At 42.9% G+C, this 23,161-nt stretch overlaps 2 protein-coding genes across 6 annotated transcripts in view; both read right to left on the bottom strand.

Moving 5' to 3' along the window:
• Positions 1–732: 732 nt before the first annotated feature.
• On the bottom strand, positions 733–13,553 carry LOC142217838 (leucine-rich repeat transmembrane protein FLRT2-like). Its single transcript, XM_075286157.1, has 4 exons — positions 13,490–13,553; positions 6,144–6,583; positions 2,983–3,584; positions 733–1,554 (listed from the first exon to the last, which is right to left on the bottom strand). Exons 2-4 carry the CDS (start codon positions 6,571–6,573, stop codon positions 733–735), a joined length of 1,854 nt encoding a protein of 617 aa, XP_075142258.1. The 5' UTR covers positions 6,574–6,583; positions 13,490–13,553.
• Positions 13,554–21,451: 7,898 nt separating this feature from the next.
• The window catches only part of SGSM3 (small G protein signaling modulator 3), a 32,592-nt gene continuing 30,882 nt past the window's right edge, over positions 21,452–23,161 (bottom strand). For all 5 annotated transcript variants that reach the window (XM_075286820.1, XM_075286821.1, XM_075286822.1 and 2 more), the window contains exon 22: positions 21,452–22,760. In XM_075286820.1, the coding sequence (XP_075142921.1) occupies positions 22,677–22,760 (84 nt within the window). In that variant the 3' untranslated portion in view covers positions 21,452–22,676. The remainder of the gene's footprint in view (positions 22,761–23,161) is intronic.

Here is a 23,161-nt window from a genome sequence, read left to right as displayed (position 1 = left end):
TGCGAGCACCTTTTAGCGTCATAGCTTCTGGACACCCACCCCTGCCTTCAAGCCCCTCCTCCTCCTGCTAATTTACGGAGGTTTCTATTGAAAGCACGTGTGTGCGCAGTAGCACTTCCTCCGGTGCGCTACTGCTCACGCACCAGTGCCATTTTCCCATAGAGAACATTGTGAGCTGGAGCATGCGCAGTAGAGTGCCAGAGGAAGCCCAACTGCGCACGCGCATGCTTTCAATAGAAACCACCGTGAATAAGCAGGAGGAGGGAGAGCTTGGAGGCAGCAGTGGGCGTCCATAAGCTATGGCACTAAGGGGTGCACGGAACACTCACTGTGCACGATAAAGCTAATTTACATATCGATTACCAAGGTAATTAACAAAAACTTTTTTTGGGTTTTTTTACAAACTAATAGATAGGCGTATCTTTAGCTCATAACCCATAAATCCGGTGCTAGAGCCTCTTTAATATCATGAAAGTCCCAACCCAAAAAGAGAGTGACAGCGCTTGTAGGATACCAGGATGGGGTAGATGATCGATAGACTTTGCACTTGATCGTGTGTGGATCGGCTTCTTGCCCCCTTCCTGAGCTGCAAGTGCCAGTACTTTGTAGATTTCTGATTGGCCAATTGATGACTCCAAGGAGGCAGTTTTAACGTTGTAACCCTTCCCCCCCACACCTTGTATACACCCCTAATTTAATGTGTACAAAATAGAGCCTGGTAACACACAAAAATCATGAAGAAGCATAGTTTGGAACAGAAGGTAAGGGTATGGGCTCAGCCAAGCTACAGTCAAGTTTTTGATTATCCATCCCCCATAGACTGGATGAAGTAACGTAGACGTGTCTATCATCATTTATATTTTCATAGACACCATCCCACTTGTATGGATCGGTTTCCTCCCGCTTGCCCCCATCCATTTCATCTTCATTGTGATATCGCTGGAACTGAAAGTTACTTGAACGCATGGTATAGACTGTGATGACGATTGCTGCCAAAATTACCACACCAGCCACAGTCGATCCAATAATCACAAATGGAGAGGTGGTGGTCGTGGGTGGAGAGTGGACATGATAGGCTGTCTCAAGCTCCTCATTGGTTTGACCACTTGCACATTGTTTGAGTTTTGGGTTTTCACATATTATATTGTCCGTATCTTGTGGGATAATGCAAATAGAGTAGCTTGTGCCAGGAAATAGGTGGGAAAGTTGAACCTGTCGTCGTTCCCCTGAGATGTGCAGTGTATCCTTGTGGTCACCAGTAAAGTAAACTATCTGGAAGTATCTGTAGTTTCTAGAGCTGGACCAAGAAACATCAAGAGAATCCTCTCCGGTTGGTTTAACCAAGATGGTAAATATATTGTCTGCAAGACAAGGATCCTCTTCTATTATGTTATTCCACGCAGTAGATGTCGGTGTGGTTGTTTTGAGCGTGGTAATGTCTTTAGCGATAGTTACCACTGATGGAATTGTATTTATTGGTTGTCTTTCAGTTTGGTTTGCTGGGAATACAGTTGTGGTGTCTGCAACAAAGGATTTGCATTGGAGGTCTAATATCTGTGAGAGAAGAGAAATATATAAATGCTGTACTTTTTTTACCTGCTGTATCCATTGCATTTACTTTGTTTTTATATCTATTGGTTGAACATGCTTTATCATGCAAACACTAAGTAGGCCGGTAAGATGATCAGACAAGACAGAGAAGAAATCATTCATTGCTTTACTGCCTTAGACCACCATAGTTAATACCGCTACACTGTTGCTGTCATTGTCTACAGAGATGTTCCTCTGACTGATGTGTCGCAGTGCTCAAATCAGACTTCAACTTAACATTGAAACAGGGTGAGCACAGGGATGACTGCCGTACTAGCGTTCCGACAAGGATCTCCCTTCTGGGTTGTGTTGGTATAACGTTTTGGTATAACTGTTTACTCAGGGGTGATTAAGGACAAGTTATCTCATTTAGACATTGGCCTCTGTGAAGCCATATTAAAACTGTCAATGTGGAAAGTGTGTCCATATATTTTCTGTGGTTGGTCGGTCCCTGTTGTACCAGAAAACAGCAACTGTTACTGTGTCACAAGAAACTGGAGGCCTAGTTTGCTAGTGTAGCAAGGAAAACCAATGGCATCAGAAGTGATATCTGTGTTAGCTCTGGATGTCTGAAGTACTGTATGTTGCTAAGATCTGTGTGTATTGCCTTACACTTGCCTTCTATATGCAATCAAGAACAGTACGGTTTTGGGTCGTAGTGGTGTTTTTATCTTCTGACACAACTACACTACACTATCAATCTGTATGGAGATACCATGACCATATGATTGTGTTCACCATAACGTCCCCGACAATGCACTGTGATGCACTGGTTTGATATTGAGTTTCCTGGTGACAGACTCCCTTTAAAGCTGCCTTGTTGAATCTCCCTGACAAAAGGTTCTGAACTAATTTTACCTTTACTGATAACTAGTGTTTGTCAAATGGCTTCATAACGTTATGCTATACAAATGTTCCCAAAATTTCAGGTATTACCAAACCCCAAATTTGGGGTTCACCTCAAAGATAAAAAAAAACCAAAACATTTACTCTCCTCTCCTGTCCTTTTCAACATGATGACACTATTGTGTCAAAGCGTGTTGAAGTGAATGTTGCCCACATGACTGCTTAGGCTCAATCACAAGCCTCGGCAATAACCCAGGGGCCAAATAAGATGGTGGACTATCCAAGAAGAGGAACAGAATGTTAAAGGATACCACAGTGGAATCCAGGAGAGGTGAAGAAGTGGTTTTTCTCACCTTTACACAGCTTCCCTATTCTCCGTTTATTATACTCTAGGACCTAAAGAGGCCGCAGAATATAATAAACCAGTTTCCCTGGTAATTCCAGTTTGGACCTAAACACATTTTTATGCTAGACTATGTGAATATTTGTATAGAGAATTTCACAAGGTATGTGAAGGTATGACTCTACATACACACATACACTTACATTAATTGTAGTCAGGCTTCTCCCCTCAAAGCTTTCAGGGCTCTTGCACTGCACGTCCTGCTCTGGGTCATTTCTGTTACCCATCAGCACTCGAATATAGAGTTCAGTTATGGAGCAGTCACAGTTCCAAGGATTGCCGCTAAGGTAGACTTTTGTGGAGCTCTTAAGTCGAGATGCAGAAAGAGATGTCAAGCTGTTGTTCCGTAAGTCAAGCACATCAAGCCTGCGCAGTCTGCTAAGGGCCATGCTTGTTACTTTCTCAAGTCCCATATTGTCCATGTACAGTTCTCTGAGAACTCTGAAATTTTTACCAAAGGAACCAGTGGACAATTTCCTAATTCTGTTTCCACTCAGGCGCAGCATCTGAAGGTTGACTTTAGACTTAAAGGTAGGAACACTGGTGAGGAGGTTGTTTTGTAGATTCAGTTTTCGAAGATTAGCCGAGCCTTCAAAAGATCCCTTAGATATATTAGAGATCATATTAAACCCTAGGTCCAGCCACCGTAATTGTTTCTGACCTTTCAAGGATGTATCAGAGATCTCAGTCAGTAGATTGTTTCCCAAGTAGAGTGCAATAAGATTTTTTAGTGGTAAAAATATACCTGGAACAAAAAATGACATATAGTATCATCCTCATGGATTGAAATCATGAAACATTGCGTCAAAATTATGAGGACACCTGACTCACACTGACGCTAGGTTCACATTAGCACTGGCTCTCTGATGTTTGGGTTCAGCAGGAAACCTGAACAACAGAAAGGCAGACCACTAAAACGGCGGTAACACATGGAGCCCAGTGCACCCTATAGACGATAATGGTGTCCGTTGTGTCTGAAACAATGGAGAAAAGAGTCCTCTGCACATGAATTTTTCCTCTGATTTTTGTCAGACTCTGTGATGGAGTCTCATAGGGGGGAATCACACCAGGCATTTTTTGGCGCCATCTTGCACTTAAATATTTGTCTATCACCACTTTATTGTATTACCTCTTTTACTATTTGAGAAATGGATTTGGATCCCCTGAAATGTGTCATAGAAATACTAATAAAAAACTGATTATTTACACCCAAGAAATTAGCTTCTACCCCTCAATCCTAATGGGGTTGTGGGTGTGTGCAGAGAAATAAGTATTTGCACCGTAGTCATCCTAGAAGATCTCTTCCGTTCCTCTCTCTAAAAATACCGTAAGTATCGTTTTTTATGTTATTGCATACAACACTGACTACATGTTTATTAGTGCATAGATCACTAGCAAGGGTTAGTACTCTGCTGTGATGGAGCTATTAATGTGGGCCCCTGATGTTAATGGGTACATGATGGTTGTAATACGGGGGTGTTACTTGTGTACTCTGTAGTGTTATCATCTTACACTGCGTGGTGACATTATTCACATGAAGCTAGTAACGGTTACTTTCAAGTGTGTACTGTATAGACCACATACTATATGCAGTGGTGTAACTACCGCCATAGCAGCAGAGGCAGCTGCCACTGGGCCCGGGACATTAGGGGCCCGGTGACAGCTGCTACCGCTGCTATCATTATACTTGGGGGGTCTTTTCGGACCCTCGAGTATAATTATTGGCGGACCGGGAGAGGTAAGAAACATAAAAAACACTGTTACTTACCTCTCCACGATCCATGCAGACTTCGGCCTACTCGTCTGACGTCTCATGACCCCGGCCTGCGTCTCGGGTCATCTGATGTCATTGAAGATCGACTACTTCGGAGGCCGACAGCGTAGGAGACTGGAGATAGGTGAGGTTTTTTTTATGTTTTTCTCCCCCTGGGTCTCCGATTATTATACTCTGGGGTCTGAAAAGACCCCAGAGTATAATAATTGTTTATGGGTGTCAACTATGGGGCATAATACTGTGTGCAGGGGCCACTATGGGACATAATACTGTGTGCAGGGGCCACTATGGGACATTATACTGTGTGCAGGTGCCGCTATGGGGAATAATACTGTGTGCAGGAGCCACTATGGGGGATAATACTGTGTGCAGGGGACACTATGGGGGATAATACTGTGTGCAGGGGACACTATGGGGGATAATACTGTGTGCAGGGGACACTGTGGGGGATAATACTGTGTGCAGGGGACACTATGGGGAATAATACTGTGTGCAGGGGCCACTATGGGGGATAATACTGTGTGTGTAGGGGCCACTATGGGGGATAATACTGTGTGCAGGGGCCGCTATGGGGAATAATACTGTGTGCAGGAGCCACTATGGGGGATAATACTGTGTGCAGGGGACACTATGGGGGATAATACTGTGTGCAGGGGACACTATGGGGGGATAATACTGTGTGCAGGAGCCACTATGGGGGATAATACTGTGTGTGTAGGGGCCACTATGGGGGATAATACTGTGTGTAGGGGCCACTATGGGGGATAATACTGTGTGCAGGGGCCACTATGGGAGATAATACTGTGTGCAGGGGCCACTATGGGGGATAATACTGTGTGAAGGGGCCACTATGGGGCATAATAGAGCATGCAGGAATGCGTAGAAGGGGGGCAGTCGAGGTCTTCGGCGTCGGTGTCAGACGGGGGGGGGGTATTCCTAGTTACGCCACTGATTGTATGTGTATCCATACCACTGAATATAACTAGAATCTCCCCCTCCCAATCCTGCGTACACCCCTGGCTTTATAAACCTTATTGAAAAAAAAAGGACAATCTTTTTAAAGAAAATTTTGGGCCGGTATAGAATAAGTGTGTCCCACAGTGTGTTACCTTGTTGCATGTCAATTTTTGCTGGAAGCCATAACTGCAACTATTAAGCAATTTCCACCATGCTTACCACTTTTGTGAAATGTGGGCTAGGACCAAGACATGCCAGGGTGGGGACACCTTAGCCCGACAGATTTACTATAATTTGTGCCACTTTTCTAGTGAAATCTGCAGTGCTATCTGAAAGCTCATTTACATATGGAAGAAATAAGACATTTCTCGGCACGGCGGCGTGGATCAGAAAAAGAAAGGTAAGAGAAGAATAGTCTATTAAGGCTATTCCGACGTCTATGTAGTTAAAAATGGGATAGATTTCCTTTACTAAATTGGCCTCCTTTGTCTCTTTCTTCCTACATCGATCAATAGTGTTAGGATACAATTCTTATTCTATTCTACGTCAATGATATTTTCATGTCCATTTTACCTGGCTGCAGATAGATGATTTTATTCTTCTCTAGGTGCAGATAAAGTAAATTGCTCAGGTCATCGAATGTGCCGTTCTCAAATTCCTGTATCTCATTGCTGTCCAGGTACAGATGCTGAAGGCCGGTTACTTTATTGAATGCATCGGACTTGATGGCTTTGATGTTGCAGTTTCTTAGGTACAGGGATCTCATCTCTGGCAAATCCTGCTGAAAACTCTGTTGCAGAAATGTTATATTGTTGTAATCCATATGAAGTTCTGTCGTGTTGTTGGCTACTTCAGGGGGAATAGATGTGAGATTGCCAGAAGTGCATATGACATGTTTCTCAACAGGATGACAGGTACATCCTTCAGGACAGGGAGCGATTGCTTCTGCTGACACCCAGGTGTTTGCTAACAATCCCAGAAGTATCATGAATGACCAATCCATAGTCACTTACCTGCATAGAGAAGATGGCACATTAGAAATCCTGCTCAAATAAGACAACTTATCAATTACTAATGTCTTATCCCTGTCAAACTCCTACCTTATGGTAAAGAATATTATACGTCATGGCCATTCCAAATTATGGCACTTTAAAGTGTAACCAATTTTTTTTTTTTTTTTTTTTTCAAATTTCCTAATGTGCTGGGGCTGTTTGTGAACATTTTTATAATATACTGTTATGATTGTGCCTCTGAAGAAAATATCAGAAATTGTAGTAACTCACTGACAGCAGAGGGCAGTAGAACTAGATATTTAAAACACATACAGCACTTAGATAGATCCCAGACCCCCACATGCCTTCATTAGCACCAGACGCAATACCAGATGGACTTGTGCTGACTTTGAGGTCCCAGTTATCACCATAGAAACTGGTATAAGAAATAAACACTCCACAATGTGAAGTCAAACCGAAACCCATGACAAACGTACAAGGCAAACAGAACCACAAGGATAATTCAAGAGAGTGAACATGTCAAAGTGAAGAATCAGTCTGAGAGGTAGTGTTAGAACTAAAATCAGGAGACAAGCTGATTTCCAACAAGTAACAAGCTAAAGGTCAGTAGCAGAGCAGTCCAGCACAAATTATCAGGATATGGAAATAGCAGGCACCTGGATGAGGAGGAAAAGGATTTATATATCCCTCCTCACCTGCTACTGAGATCAGCATAGGAGAGGCCTGAACACTGCGGACGCTTCACAGGATGGCATGGTAACCTTAAAGCAACAGCAGCTAAACTGAGATTCCTGACATATACTTTATTAACCTATCTAACTTCCTTTTCATAGAAAAGAGGTTGTATTGTTTTCACTAGCAATGCTTTAACTGTACACCTATACTCAATGCAGTACATAGAGCTGTAGCATTTGCCAAATTGAAGATGGTCCACAATGACCATGTGTCCAAATATCAAGAAATCAGTAGCACTCCAAGGTCACTTTCAATTTTCCAGAATTAGCATATCAATATAGCCTATCAATAGCAGATTGGTCAAGGTCTGAATCGCAGCACCCCACCTGATCAGATGTTTAAGGAGTTTTGGTGTTTGTGCAAATGCTGCAGCCTTTTTTGATGTTTGTTAGTCTTTTTGCATTCTGTCTACTAAGTAGCAACAGTATACTGTGGCTCTACAGGGTCGGACTGGCCCACCGGTAAACCAGGGGATCGCCCGGTGGGCCCCCGAGGCTGACTATTAGTTTTCATTTCCAAATGTACTTTCAGGGACTTCAGGGGTCCGATCGGGATATTCAGGGGCCCAATCGGGCTCCTGACCATCCCAAAATGGGCCTCTGTACCATTCCCTGCGAGTGTGTGAGAATTAGCAGGCGCGGGGCTTCTCCTCCCTGCGCTGTGCACTGCCGGCATTTAGCAGGACGTGTGCTGCCCCTCCCCCACACAGAACGGAGAGTGCAGGGGGAAGTCTGCCGGCTGCTGCAATGAAGCAGAGCTTTCACCACAGGCCAGACAGGACAAAGCTGCACAGGAGCCTCCTCCATATCCAGTGCACCAGGCCAAATGTAAGTACATTTTTTGGGTAAAAATATGTATATTTAATGTGTGTATATTTGTGTAAAGTGTCTGATATACTGTGTGAGTCCTGTATGTTTGTAGATAGGTGTGTGTGTATGTGTGTATGTATATTGTATATGAATGTATGTGTGTAAATATATGTATTAGGCCTGGTTCACACCTGCGTTCAGTATTCCTTTTTGGGAAGTCCACTTGGGGTTCCCCCGAACAGAAACCTATACGCATTAAAAAGCGGTGAGCAATGAAACCACACGGACCCCATAGACTATAATGGGGTCTTTGTGTTTTCTGTGCGGTGTCCACATGAATCACGTGGAGAGAAAAGGAGTACTTGCAGCACTTTTCTCACCACACGATTCATGCGGACACTGCACGGAAAACACATGAACCCCATTATAGTCTATTGGGTCCGTGTGGTTTCATTGCTCACCACTTTTTAATGCGTATAGGTTTCTGTTTGGGGGAACCCCAAGTGGACTTCCCAAAAAAGAATACCGAATGCAGATGTGAACCAGGCCTAAGTATATCCTGCAGCATATGAGTGTCTTTCTGTTTTCTTCTGTACATGTCTACCATTATGCATACTAGCATTGTATGTTATAGTGTGATGTTCAGTATATTGAGATGTTAAAGGGGTTGTCCAGGAATTACAGTTCTCTGCCAGGGAAAGGTCACAAATAAGAAAAAAAGCAAAACCCATACTCGCCTGTCCCCGGTGTCTCCCACGTCCGTCTGGTCCAGTGGCTCCCGGAGCGTTGTTCTGGCAGATGTCATCGCCACACATGACTGCTGAGGCCAATCAGCGGCGAGGCCAATCAGCGGCTTAAAGAAAGGACACGTGACGTCACACGTGACATATGTGAGTGATATCGCAGTTTCTTTCCTTAGGCTGCTGAGGCGGATGATTGACTTCATCAGTTACGTGTGGCGAGGACTGAAAAAACTCTGGGGTACCGCTGGAGCGGACAGGGGTAGGAGAATCAGGGACAGGTGAGTGTGGGTTTTATTTTTTTTCCTTCACCGGCTTCCTTGTAGAAGCCTGTAATTCCTGGACAACCCCTTTAAGGATTAGGCCTAACTGAGCAAAACACAGCTAGCACTGGGCTCTCACCAGCGTCTGGTCTCCGGTCTGAGGTCTCCGTCTTCTGGAAACCTGTCGGACCGAGTCTGGCCATGAGCGCCGGTGAGCGTTTTGTGCTCTCTGCGGCGAAACCGTTTTAAACCGGACACAAAGTCTTGCATGTCCGACTCTGTGTCCGGTTAAAAAAAACAAAAACGTTTTGCCGCAGGGAGCACAAAACGCTCACAGGCGCTCACGGACGCACACTTCATTTGAACGGGTTTGAAAAATGCCTGCAGGTTTCCATCTCCTGCCCAGTTTTGGGCAGGAAACGGAAACCTGAAAGTGGAGAGCCGGGGCGCAGATGTGAACGAGCCCTTAAAAACACTTTCTATTTTTTTTAAGCACACAAGCATACTCTCCTGTTCCCAGTGTCTCCCAGTGCGGTCCAGTCCGGCATGTAACTACCAGCAGAACTGCAGGACCGGAGCACTGGGAACACATGAGTGTGGGGTTTTTTTTGTGCTTTGTTTTTCACCTCCCCGGAATAATTATAATAAAAAAAAAAAATATATTCTGGACAACCTCTTTAAAGTGTGGGGCATTCGGGGGAAAATTAAAGGGGTTGTCCAGGCATAATTTTCTATGGTTTATTGTCAGCATAGGCTATAAATGCCTGATCTGTAGGAGCCGACACCCAGCCCTCAGACCGATCAGCTGTATGGAGCCACTTCTGGCACCAGTCCTGTACACAATACGGGGCCAGAAGCAGAAAGCTCTGTCCACTGTATATCAGCCGGCACCTTCTCTGCATCTCGGCACTTATTGAAGTCAGTGGGAGCTGAGCTGCAGTGAATCTGCCAGGCAACTATACAGTGGATGAAACTTTCTGCTTCCAGTCCTGTATTGTGTACAAAACGGGCGCCAGAAGTGGTTCCGTACAGCTGATGGGGCCGCGTATCAGCCCCCTAATGATCAGGTATTTATGGCCTACCATGAGCATACGCCATAAAATTAATTAAGCCTGGACATCCCCTTTAATATGTATATGTATGAGTGTGTAGGTAACTGTTGTATGCAGTTTTTGGAAATCGCAGCATGTCATTTATACCTACAGAAACACTTACAGTGTCCCTATAGATATAAAGGAAGAAGAAAGTCCTCGGAGGAAACCTCTGTGGAGTTTCTGCAAAAAGCGCTGCAGGAAAAACTGATGTGTCGGCGCCAGGGGTTTTCCCGCGGCGCTTTTTTGCTGCGGGACGCTGTGTTAGGCCTTGTCCTTATAGTGTGGTGTACAGTATATTGAGATGTTAAAGAGGACCATATATATAGATATGGAGGATATACAAAATACAGACAGGTCCCTAAGCAGACTCAAAGAACGGAAATCCAAGCGCAGGTGTAAACCTTAGAGCCATGGTGGCAATGATATGGCATTTGTGCCAGAGGTGGACACCCATCTGTGGATCAGATTATACTGTGTGCGGCCATAGTGGAGCAAATTGTACTGTGAGGGCCACTTTGCAGCAGATTGTACTGTGTGAGGGCCACTTTTGCAACAGATTGTACTGTGTGGGGCCACTGTGGAGCAGATTGTACTGTGTGGGACCACCGTGGAGCAGATTGTACTGTGTAGGGGCTCCTTCACTATTTATATGACACAGCATCTGTTTTATAGCCGGCGTGATATTAGTACAGGCTGTAATAACATTACACAGTCGCTATAAAACAGCTCTTGCACCATGTAAATAGTGAGCATTAACTGTTCAAAAGTATAAATGCTAACGTCTACCTTTCAGCACGAAGTTGTTTGCATCATTGAAATCTCTGTAAACACCATTCACACTATTGGCACTGTGATAAATTAGTGGGTTTTGGGTTGCCGTTTGGGCACTCGGTCTCTAAAAGGTTCGCCGTCACTGCTCTAGAGCAACTGGAACCAAATCAAAACACGATACACCTACACGGCTTATTCAAAGAAGATTTATATTACATACTGTATGTTTTCAACATTTTTGGATTGAATAAAGAAGATTATTGGATATTTTATATTTTCTTATCCTTTGTATTGTATTAGCTGGAATGGATCCTACTCTATATACAGCATACAGGTATAAACACCAATGGTAAACATTCACAAGGATGTAGCATTCGCACAAACCCCCTCTAGCTGATCAGGTGGGGTGCCAAGACGCAAATCATATCCGATTTTTGGACATTTTTACAGCCTTACATTCCCAATACAAGTTAATGAGAGTCTGTTTTTAATGTTTGTCAAATCAGATTTACATCTGAATGACTGTCATTAAAAACATATGGGTTGGACAAAAAAAAAGATCTGTTTTTTTTTTTTTTTTTTATAATGCTCAGTAAAAAAAAAAAAAAAAAGAATGGTGACAAAATGTTAAGATGTTAAAAACGGTCAGACGGCCAGAAAATGGATGAACAATATGTCACACGCAGATGAAAGGTGTCCCTTAAAAACAATGGCAGGGAACTGGAGGGGTTGCCATGTCAGCTAAGTGCTTGGTTATGGCCTCTGATATTGCCATCTACTGAAGCCTATTAGGCCCAGCCAGAGGCCGGGTCTAATAGACATAACACCACTGACATGTATAATACCCTGCAATACAGAAGTTTTGTAGAGTCTTATACAAGTGATCAAAAGACTGCAGGTTCAAATCCTTTAGAAGAACAAAAAAAAAAAGTAGAATTTTTTTTTTTAATGAAATCTTAAAAGAAAAAAAATCACAAAACATAACACAATTTGCCCCTAAAACATTGATGTATTATGTTATGCAATAAAATAATAAACCAGCATAAAATTGAGATTCACTAGAATCCCATCCACTTGAGAGGACTGTAAAAAGCAGTTTTTTTTTCCCCACTATGTTTCTGCCATGGCCAAACTGCAGCATTTACTCCACGTGAGGCCCCTGGCCTATGAGTGTTTTTCTTGAATGAAACGAAAGTAGTAAACCGTTTTATAAATTAAGCATTGCTATAATTGTATTGATCCACAGAATAACATTAGCTTATACCACACGGTGAGCAATGTAAAAAGAACCCCCCCCAATAAATAAATAAATACAGATTTGCTATATTTTTGCTATTTCTCCCACCAAAAAATAAAAATCATTTTTAATACATTATATGTACTCCAAAAAGGGTGCCAATATATTTAGATTTAGAAGTTCAGTTCTCCATACAAAAGATGGTTCACAGTCTCACAACACTACCAAATACATTTAAACTCCAAATTTAAAGAAATCTCAAATGAATCAGGTGAATTATTTTAATATTTAACCTGTTTTGTTTTTTTTTTTGTTTTTTTTTACAATGGCCTTAAAGATCATTGATTAGTAGAAGCTATTGCAGCACCAGGCAGAATATTGCAATACCCTGTGTACAGTATGGTCCATTCACACAACTTAGAATAAAGAACGAGAAAAAAAACTGTGAAAAGGGTTAACTAGTCATCCAGAAAGTGATGCTGAAACCCCTCGTTGCGGAAAGCTTTTTTTTTTTTGTTGCAGATTTTGCTGCAGTTTTTTGAGCCAAAGCCAAGAATGTTACAAAAGGATATATGGGAAATATATAGGAAGCTCTTATACCTCTCCCTTCTGCTAAATCCACTCCTGGCTGTGGCTAAAGAAACCGCAACAAAACTAGTTGTCTTTCCGCAACGTGGGCCTTAGCCTAAAACTTTTTTAAAAAGTATAAGAAGAGTCGCTAAAAAAACGAAACCGTGTAGAACAGCAGGTGGCGATAGAATTACAAAGACTGTGTCCAGGTATCAGAGGATATCACCGGTGTCTATACAAAGTGATCTCAATATCATATAAGTTAAGCACAAGGACACAGATTGAATGAACTTACTCTAAAAGCAAGAATTCCATGTGAAAAACCTGATCGTAACCCCACTGAAATGGCTAGAGCTGATCTACTAGGAATCCTCTCCTAAAATTCTGTTACATTCTACATTGAATTCTCCTTCCAATGATACATATTTTTATTAATAAAATGGCATTACAGTCCTTTAAAAGTCAAAATGCACTTTTTTTTTTCTTCCAAAAAAGTTCCACAATTTTGGCTACTAATGTGTAACATTAAATGAAGCCACAAATTGTACCTTTCTTGCCACTGACTATGTAGTTCCCCTGGAATGAGTGGCAGAACTTTGCCTTGTATGTGTATGTGTCGTATAGATCCCCACAATATTATATCCTAATATACCCAGGCCCAAGGTATTATATCTAGAAGCTCCTTACCGGCAGTGTGCAGAACGTCTCCTCTGTACGCCCCGCAGTGTGTCAGAGATGGATGCTCTGCTCTGCTCTCTCTTACAGGAACACGACTATAAAACAGCTTTGTTTTTCTAATGTATTTGCAGGAGGAAGACAGAGGGATATGGAGGGTTCACATACTTTCCTGCCATTGTCTGGACTTCAGTGTAAAGAGGGGAAAGTGACAGGAAACCTTTCGGAAACCTATTTTCCTGTTCTTCTTCTGCTGACCTTGTGAATTTGTTCACTTATCTCTTTAGTCATCATATAACACCAGGGGCCAAAGCTGGGGGACTATCTGGCCATGAGTCCAGGGCGCTGGATATCGGAGGGGTGACAACAAGTCATTCTATAACACCAGGGGCCAAGCTGGGGGACTATCTGGCCATGAGTCCAGGGCGCTGGATATCGGAGGGGTGACAACAAGTCATTCTATAACACCAGGGGCCAAGCTGGGGGACTATCTGGCCATGAGTCCAGGGCGCTGGATATCGGAGGGGTGACAACAAGTCATTCTATAACACCAGGGGCCAAGCTGGGGGACTATCTGGCCATGAGTCCAGGGCGCTGGATATCGGAGGGGTGACAACAAGTCATTCTATAACACCAGGGGCCAAGCTGGGGGACTATCTGGCCATGAGTCCAGGGCGCTGGATATCGGAGGGGTGACAACAAGTCATTCTATAACACCAGGGGCCAAGCTGGGGGACTATCTGGCCATGAGTCCAGGGCGCTGGATATCGGAGGGGTGACAACAAGTCAACCTATAACACAAGGGGCCAAAGCTGGGGGACTATCTGGCCATGAGTCCAAGGCGCTGGATATCGGAGGGGTGACAACAAGTCATCCTATAACACCAGGGGCCAAGCTGGGGGACTATCTGGCCATGAGTCCAGGGCACTGGATATCGGAGGGGTGACAACAAGTCACTTTGCTTTGGCTAGGGTATTTGTATACAGGGGAGTGAATTTTTCCCCTGGGCAGAGGAAAGCCAGAGAAATATGGTTCTATATACTATACCTATAATATCCTGGTGTATAGACTATACCACAGCCTCTTACACATGTTATACTTAGGCTTCAGCAGTCAAACCTCAGGGATGGACATATCACAAGTGCAGCTGCAAAGGGGGCTCACATCTCAATAAAATATGTGTACCATGACTCAGAATTATTAATGGATTCCATCAGATGAAGGATTGACCAGAAAGTCATAGTAAGGAGCATCAGGGAGAGGCCCTGACTCTTCTTATATTGGCTGTTAAACATCTATTAGGCTGGGGCAACACTGATTTTGGCCACGACTTGCGTTGTGCAACCATTCCAACCAATGGAGTTCCATTGTGACCCTGTGTATATTGCAAATGCCCCAGGGGGATCATGCATAGAGGCCCTGAGGGAGCCCAAGGAGAGGTGAGAGAAGGTGCCAACTTTGTCACCACTATATATATATATATATATATATATATATATATATATATATATATATATCGAGACTTTGAACTATAATAAAAGCACTTCTGAATCAAAACATGTTTGGTTGAACACTAAAATAGCAATGGGAACCTTGTGAATATTTGGGAAAAGAATCTTGCATGTTTCACTGACCACTAGTCACAATGCGGTATAAATGGACACAGTTTAATTACATTATTTCTATAGTTTCACCTTTACAATCACTTTTGTTTTATTGTTAGTGTGTTAAGTATGAAAAATGAAGCCACATAGTGTTATTTATCTATCGTTTTATGTTTACAGCTCCAGTGCAGATAGATGTGCCTCCATAGTTGACTTAACTGACTTAATTGCCGTCACATAGCCGTTTTGAGGACAAATAATTGCAGTTCACATGCCTGTTTTTCCGACACATGTCAATGTGAAAAAGAGAGTAAAAAATTTGATGAGACCATGCTCGCTTTTGACAAAGTCAAGCCCCTTTAGCCCGTCACAGCTCTTTTGGGGACACAGACATGTGAAGTGGCCATATTATTTATTTATTATGCTTCCTTATATAGCACTATCATATTCGGCAGCACTTTACAGACATTGACAGTCCCATACAGGGCTCACAATCTAAATTCCCTATCAGTATGTCTTTGGAGTGTGGGAGGAAACCAGAGTACCTGGAGGAAACCCACGCAAACACGGGGAGAACATACAAACTCCTTATTCATATGCTGGAGCATTTCATAGGATCTAGATTTTCCCACATTTCTATGACTCTGGTTACCCCTTTTTCTGGGATCCTCCAGAAAGTTCTGGGAGAGTTGGCAAATATGAATAATTCTCCCTTTGTACCCTCAAACAGCAAAATGCCCTCTTATTGCCCCACAAAGTTCCCCTAGAGTATAATACCCCCTTAATGTCCCAACACACAATATAATGGCCCACTCAATGCCCTTATCCCCATCACAATGACCTCCTTAGTGCCCCCACAACTAGTATAGTCATCCCACCTAGTATAATAGCCCTCTTGGGGGTGCCCCAAAACACAGTTGAATGGTCCCCTCACAATGATGTCCGAGGATTGAGCGGTGACGTGCACTCATTACTCATCACTCTGATCCATACTTGTTCTCTGCCCTGGGCTTCGCTGTGAGTAATGAATCAAGCTCACTAGTTGCTTCCCCTGTTGCCTGCGACACCAATGAGTGCTTCCATCTAATGACAGATCTCACCTGTTGTCACTTGGGCACTCATCCTTACTGATTCAGGGACAGTGTTCCTCAGGGGTACATGTAGTACAGAATCACTGTGATAAAGCATCTCAGGCTAGTCTCACACTAGTTTTCGGCCTCTATTCGGTTTTTCAATCCTCCATTTAACTTGAAAAACAGGTTTCGGGTGGAAACCTGGTGGACTCTTTTATAGTCTATGCAGGTAACCATTTCTTAAGTGAATTGGGTTTCTGTTTTTTGGGTCCCCAAGCAGACCCAAAGAACCGAAATCTGAGGCTAACTTCATACTGAGTTTTTTGTTCCGGAACCTGAGGTGGAGGCCGCCTCAGGTTCCAGACCAAAAGCCGGGTAGCCGCGACTGGAAGCTGGTGCAGTGTAACGGCATCCTGCCACGCACTCCACTCCGGGTGAGGCCCAATGAATGGGCCTAGTCCTTAGGAGGGAGTGTCTTCAGGCTGAATCATGAGGCGAAACGACTTGAAGAACGAGCTTCTTTTTTCCGGGAGCTGGAAGAAACAAAAAAAGACCTGAGCGGCTCCCATTGCTTTCAATTTGAAGCCGTCTTTTTGGTCAAGATTTTCAGGTGGATACGGCCTCAAAATCCTGACCAACAAACTCAGTGTGAACTTAGCCTGAATGCTAGTGTGACCCTAACGTCAGCTAGGTTTTTTTCTGATGGGTAGAGATAAATATCCATGTTACCCTGATATATAACGTGTTACAGAGCACTAGTTGCACTACCACAGGAGTTGAATGACAGTATAGCCGTATAATACAGCCATCGCGGTATCACTTTAGATTACTGCAGTTCATTTCAACTGACACTTTGTTATCAGACCAATTGCCCATTATCTTTTGTAGTATGCAGCATGGAAGTCTGTCACCAGCCCCCTGCCAAAATCTGTTGTTATTCTGGGAAGGAAGGAAGATAAGCATTACATGTATGTGAACTCTTTCAGTCTCTGGTAGAGGGCGGGAGAAATACCTAGAAGTCTGTTAGGAAAACTCCAGCAGGATCCTGATCCTATTTCCTGACGTGCAACACAATGAAGCAGCCAGACAATCCTCATATATAAACATAGGTAGTAGTATGGGTCGTACTGACAGTGCCTCTATGCACAAGTCATGGTTAAAACATGGTTAGAGTTAGTTTCGGTTGAGTTTAGTGTTAAAGAAGAACTCCAGTTAATAAAAAATCTTTTGGTCTTTCCCATAAAAAATAAATAAATAAATTACACTACACCCAAGCTTAAGTGTAATTATGAAGTTATGTGCTCCTACATGGAGCTCTGAACTGTTTGTACAAAGTTTCCTTTATGAACAGGAGGTCATACAATGCAAGTCTTTTAGATCTGACTGTCATAGACCTGCATGGTGAGTCTGACCACCTGTTCATACAAGAATCAATGGCCCAATTTTACTAATAATTAGAAAATATATCAGATTTATTACAATGGCTGATGATAGATTTTAAATCTGGCATAAATTTAGACTGTCTAATCCACAATTTAGTTGGTTTACTTTAAAGAGGACCTTTCACCACCACATTGAGCCCAGTTCTTTATATCAATTAATAGCTGCTGCTCCACCAATTCTGGCACAGTTGGATTTTTTTCTCTAGCCCCCACTGTTCCTGAGCAATAAATGCTGTTAGTTTTGGTGTCTGATCTACTGTTTAGGCTCAGTACTGTCAGGAGTGCGAGGTCAGCCAGGATCAGACATGGGGTGTGATTCTGCCTCTGATTGGAGCTCCGAATCACTCCCCCTACCTGACACCGCCATTCTGACATTACAGAAGTTAATTAGCTCATCATTTATTAACAAAAGCTAAGAACCTGAATTGGAGGAGGTTGTGAAAGGTTCTCTTTAAGGCAGAATTTTTCATTGCAATTCGAATCCACATGTCTAAGGCCTCCTTGTTTGCAGATCAGAATGAAACACTACTAAGTTGAAAATTTTTAGCCTAAACTAAGTGCACCACGTTTACCCATTCTAGTCTTAACCACAATAGTCTGCGCCACTGAAGACAACAGAGGGGAAAAGGGGTGTTCAGTGCTCTGGAAGGAAGTATATAACTTTGGGATGAACCACATTGATGAGAAATAAACCTTTTCACCAAACATCAGTGCCCGACCTCAAATTCTGCTAAATGGACAAAAATTCCCACTCAAAAGTGTTGAGGGCGTCCTTCTAAAAAGCATGGAGGCTGTGAAAGCTAGAAAAGAAGGCCTCACCCCAACATTACTTACATAGCTTTGGAATGTCACTTCTAACAAACACCTATAAATGGATTCTTTGAGTCCTCTGAAGGTGTCCTTTGGTATCTGTCACCAAGATATTAACAGTGGTGTCTTTAAAGTTTGTAGGGTGTAAAGTGGGGTCTACCAGCCCTACCAGTGAAAAATAATGACAATAATAGAGCAGGTCTCCATTATTCTCAATATACCCATGGTCAGTGAACCCCCCCCTTCAAAAAAAACAAAACAAAAAACAGATGGCTGACATGCCCTCTAAACTTTTTCAGTTATATACCTTTACCTATGAATTTCCCAGGAATCCAGAGGAATCTGTTTATTGGGCCGTGTTCACTTGACTGTACACTTATACTGGTAGCCAAACGTAACTGCACCAATATGTCTGGAACAGACGGTACTTAGAAAAAGAAGAGACACATAAAAACCCTGGAGCACAGCGTAGTCACTATATCTCTATGGCACTGGCCGAATGCAGTACTCCACTACCTTACTCGAAATAGAAGTGGTGACCACACGTGCACATCTACTCCTTCACACAGAGGATGCCGGTTCTTATGATCATAAGGGGATCACAGAATAATAGATAAGTATTGTTTAAACTGGGACAGCCTATTTCTATATTACTATTAGGGTAGATACTCCATTAGAGTAGAGGGTCATATATTCTCTTACATCACCCTGTTCTTTTCTCATCACCCATTCCCACCCTGTACTTTGTTTTAAAGATCAGCAACAATAGAATCCACAATAACTCCGATGGCAAGAGTGTCCATGCGTGTGTAGTTAATGAGGACAGCCCTTTAATTTCTTACAGCCATGACGTGTTATTTGACAGGACCCCCACCTCATAGTACACAACATGTAGGAACCTTCCTGGTCACAGAACTCCCCTGAAATACAGTAACTGGTGATCACTGAAAAAGGTTATGCCTCAAAACATATTCAACCTCTGTCCAAAGTGGATATCTAAGTTGCTGATTGGTGGGGTCCAACCAATGAGAACCTCCACTGATCCTGAGAATGGTGAATTGTTAACCAGTGTTGACACCCCCATTTCAATGGGAGTGCTGGAGATAGGTGAGGTACATTAGTTGGTCATCGCAAGTCCATCCATTTTCTGGCTTGTGAGTTCTCCGCGGTTGGACCCCACCAATCAGTAATTCAAGGATATATATTTTATCGTGACATAACCTCTTAAAAGATGCAGTTTATCTGGACTGGCTATCTGGGCACTGTACAACGCTGGCACTAGGGAATGGAGCCTGGATGAAAAAAAGAATCATTCGTTCCATAGACACTGTATGGCAGTTTTATTTAGGCACTAGATTTCATTATAAAACAAGCGTGATGTTTGGAGGTTTGGTTAAAGTTGAAATTAAGAATGAGAAACTTGCCAGACACGCTTCATTTTCATGAACACTTATCCCGTTAATGTTTTTTTTCACTTGGGGACACCTCCATTTGTTCCTTCTATTCATTTTCATAGAGGAGACCGAAAGCATTCACATTAGTTATACAGTATCAAAATCGGAGTTCCACATGTAAAGGTGCATAAACCCAGTCTCCATATAGTATTCTGCGTTCCTTACAGAATTGACATTCACATGTTTCAGTAATATCGCAGCACTTGGGAGCCAAGTAACGTGATACTAACGAAACACAAACCTGAGACATTGTAGAGAACTCTGCTGAGATTTACCCATCAGCATTCTGGCATCTTCTACTTGTCTTCTATTACAATTATTAAAGGTTATTAAAGGAAAATTTATTGTGGCTCACTTGACAAAGGGGTGAGGATTAGCCAGCGATTGCCATAACCTAGCAAGAAAGAGCGTGGCTTAAAAAGAGGAATTCAGTTTTTCTGGCGTCTTCCTCAGTACCAGAGATATCATTGCATTGTCAGAGGGGTGAGCCTTGCTCCTCAGCATCATTGCTGGGCAGTGAGGAGCGCCCCCTCACAGTACAAGACTATATAAGCGTACCTGTCAGGGGTGCTCACCACTGGCCACTGAGTAAGCAGAGCGGTAAGGCCGGCCCCTCTGACCGTGCAGTGATATTGGTACCCAAACCTAACATTGCTATCTCTGGAATGGGCAGGATGCCAGCATGACAAAGTGTGATGAATCCATGGAAACAACAGGTATAGAACATTCCCTACCTTAGGATATTCCACCCACTGTTGCATCTTAAATAGCACCTTTTGTTTCCTCCCCAATTGTGGCCTAAAATAGAAGCATTTTAGGTGCACCTACTTTCAGACCATTTTATCAGACTATCCTGTGAGGGGGGTGTAACTTAATGTGCAACAATATGTGCTTCAACTGCGCCAAAGTTTTGGCATAAAATAGAGATGAGCGAGTATAATTGATTGAATACCTCCCCTGCATAGTTTTTGGTGTAAAAAAAAAAAAAAAAAGCACCAGGGAAGGTAGGAAGGGAAATCGAATGTTTACTGCGTGGTATTCGACCGAGTACACCAATAACTATGCAAAGGGAGGTATCCACTGGAAGAAATATGGCGCATTTTCAGTCTGCTGACTTTAAGGTCGGGGGCACATGTCATGTACTCATAGGGGATTTAGCTAGTGCAAAATTGTCAGTGGCTAACTTGCTGCAATGCTGGACTTTAAATAAACCCAATCCACACACTGCAGAAAAACAAACAAACCCTGAAGTACAAAGGATCTTCCTGTTTAAAGTTGGGTCAGTCACCCAGGAATCCTGCAGTGGACCCACACTGTATGGCCTTAGTATTAGAGATGAGCGAGTACTGTTCGGATCAGCCGATCGGAACCGCACGCTCCATAGAAATGAATGGATGCACCTGGTACTTCCGCTTTGAGGTCGGCCGGCCGCTTAACCCCCCACGTGCCGCTACGTCCATTCATTTCTATGCGAGCGTGCTGTTCGGATCGGCTGATCCGAACAGTACTTGCTCATCTCTACTTAGTATCAAGGGGTTTTCCAGGAGATGAATATTAATGACCTATCTATAGGATACGTTATCAATATCTGATCTGCGAAGGTACCAGATCCCACCAGTAATCTGAGGAGACCACAGTATCCCGGTGGGCACTGCGGACTCTTCACTGATACCAACTACAGTGCTGTACCTTGTGTATTGCAGCTCAGCTGCATTTACATGAATGGGACTGACCTGCAAGTGGGCCACATCATGAATGAACACAATGTCAAGACTTGTGAAGCCGCACACACCGACAGTTCCTGCCACTTCGAGCAGTGACTGTGGGTTCTTATATGTCAGACCTCCATCAAACAGATATAGATGATAAAAATTTGACTCCATGAAAGCTCCATTACATTTACATTGTCTGTTAGTAAATGTGGGCCCATGGGCAAAAAATTTTGCAAGTCAACCAATTGGTGGTATAAAGAAACCAAGGATACTCTGATGCTTCATCCAGTATGACCCCCTATAATAAATATGATGCATCTAGATCTCCTGGTCCAAGGTGACACAGTCTATAATATTAGATGGGTCAGGTATCGGTACAGGAATCAGCTTGTATACTGAAATTTAAAATGTGAAAAAAAATTAAATAAAATTTTTTTAGAACTGACAAAATACTGAAACATTGAAAGCTTTCAGCCATTATTTTACAAAGGGAACTTATGTCACAGCCAACTGGTCCTTTAATACATTACCCAAAGTCATGGATGGGGCAAAGCAGCCTTCAACACCTTGATATAATACAATTCATGGAGAGTCACACTCCCAAGTTACTTTTCATGAAACAAAGGTCAGAACTTTATATTTTCTGAAACGTGTTGTGGTTCAGTCAAGGAAGGAAAATGAGAGGAGGTAGGAAATGTGTTGACAAAACAAAAAAAAACAAAAAACTTTTCCATCTCAAAATATACACTCATATATATTTCTCTATATTTTATATATACACAGCTATAGACTTTCATCAGCTTGGACTGTCCACTTCATCAAACCGGTCACAATCTGACTTGTCAAGGGATGAGATGATAGGACTGGTCCAGTGCAGGGAAGTTCTGACATGTGGCACAATCTCATCCTGATGTCACGTTCCTCCAGGGTCACAACGGTACATTCAAGCTGGAGGTCACGCCTGGAGATCTTTTATGTTACGAAGAGATTTTTGAAGAGAGTTCTTGGCAGTAGAGCAGAAATAGAAAAAGTGCATTGCTGGAGTGAAGTTCTGTAAGACTCCATAGGGTCAGAAACGTGAGGAGCACAAGAAGATGTCCACCATCAGCCATCAATGTCCCAGCTGAAGAGGTGATGTTTAACTAACATGTCTTGTACCCCTTCCTTCAATGGCCTCTTCTCCTTGTCCTGTATGATTGTAAGGAAAGTGGGGGTTACAATTTAAGGAGATAATACATTATAGACGACCACTGAATAGGAGCAGAACTTTAACCCTAAAATCAGCTTCATAGCCAGTTTTCTTCAGCAGCAGGAAGGACCAAGTTATGTGGGGCATCAAGTGGGGCATCAAAATGCCACCTCCAAACTTGCTCGACAGTAGAAGTCATGCTCCACAACTACTAGAAGTGCAAAGCCCCATGGCTGCTCAGATACAACGCCCTGTATGCCATGGCCTGCTGGGAGCAGGTAGTGACTACTGTATTGGCAGCAATGGTGCGCAACCCTTCATCAGATCTTGATATATTAACAACGATGGTTTGGTCTGTACTAATGTGAGCGATGGTTCTGTTTCTAATGACACATCACTT

Source organism: Leptodactylus fuscus, chromosome 9, assembly GCF_031893055.1.
Source record: "Leptodactylus fuscus isolate aLepFus1 chromosome 9, aLepFus1.hap2, whole genome shotgun sequence".
NCBI lineage: Eukaryota > Metazoa > Chordata > Amphibia > Anura > Leptodactylidae > Leptodactylus > Leptodactylus fuscus.
Note: the sequence above shows the minus strand (reverse complement) of the source record. Positions and strands in the feature narration are given on the sequence as shown.

Excerpts from the sequence above, each read along its gene's own strand:
- LOC142217838 (XM_075286157.1), bottom strand. The coding sequence starts at position 6,573 with ATGGATTGGTCATTCATGATACTTCTGGGATTGTTAGCAAACACCTGG. Across the intron at positions 3,585-6,143 it reads AATCATCTATCTGCAGCCAG|GTATATTTTTACCACTAAAA; the intron begins GTAAAATGGACA and ends TTTTTGTTCCAG. Across the intron at positions 1,555-2,982 it reads GAAGCCTGACTACAATTAAT|ATATTAGACCTCCAATGCAA; the intron begins GTAAGTGTATGT and ends CTTCTCTCACAG.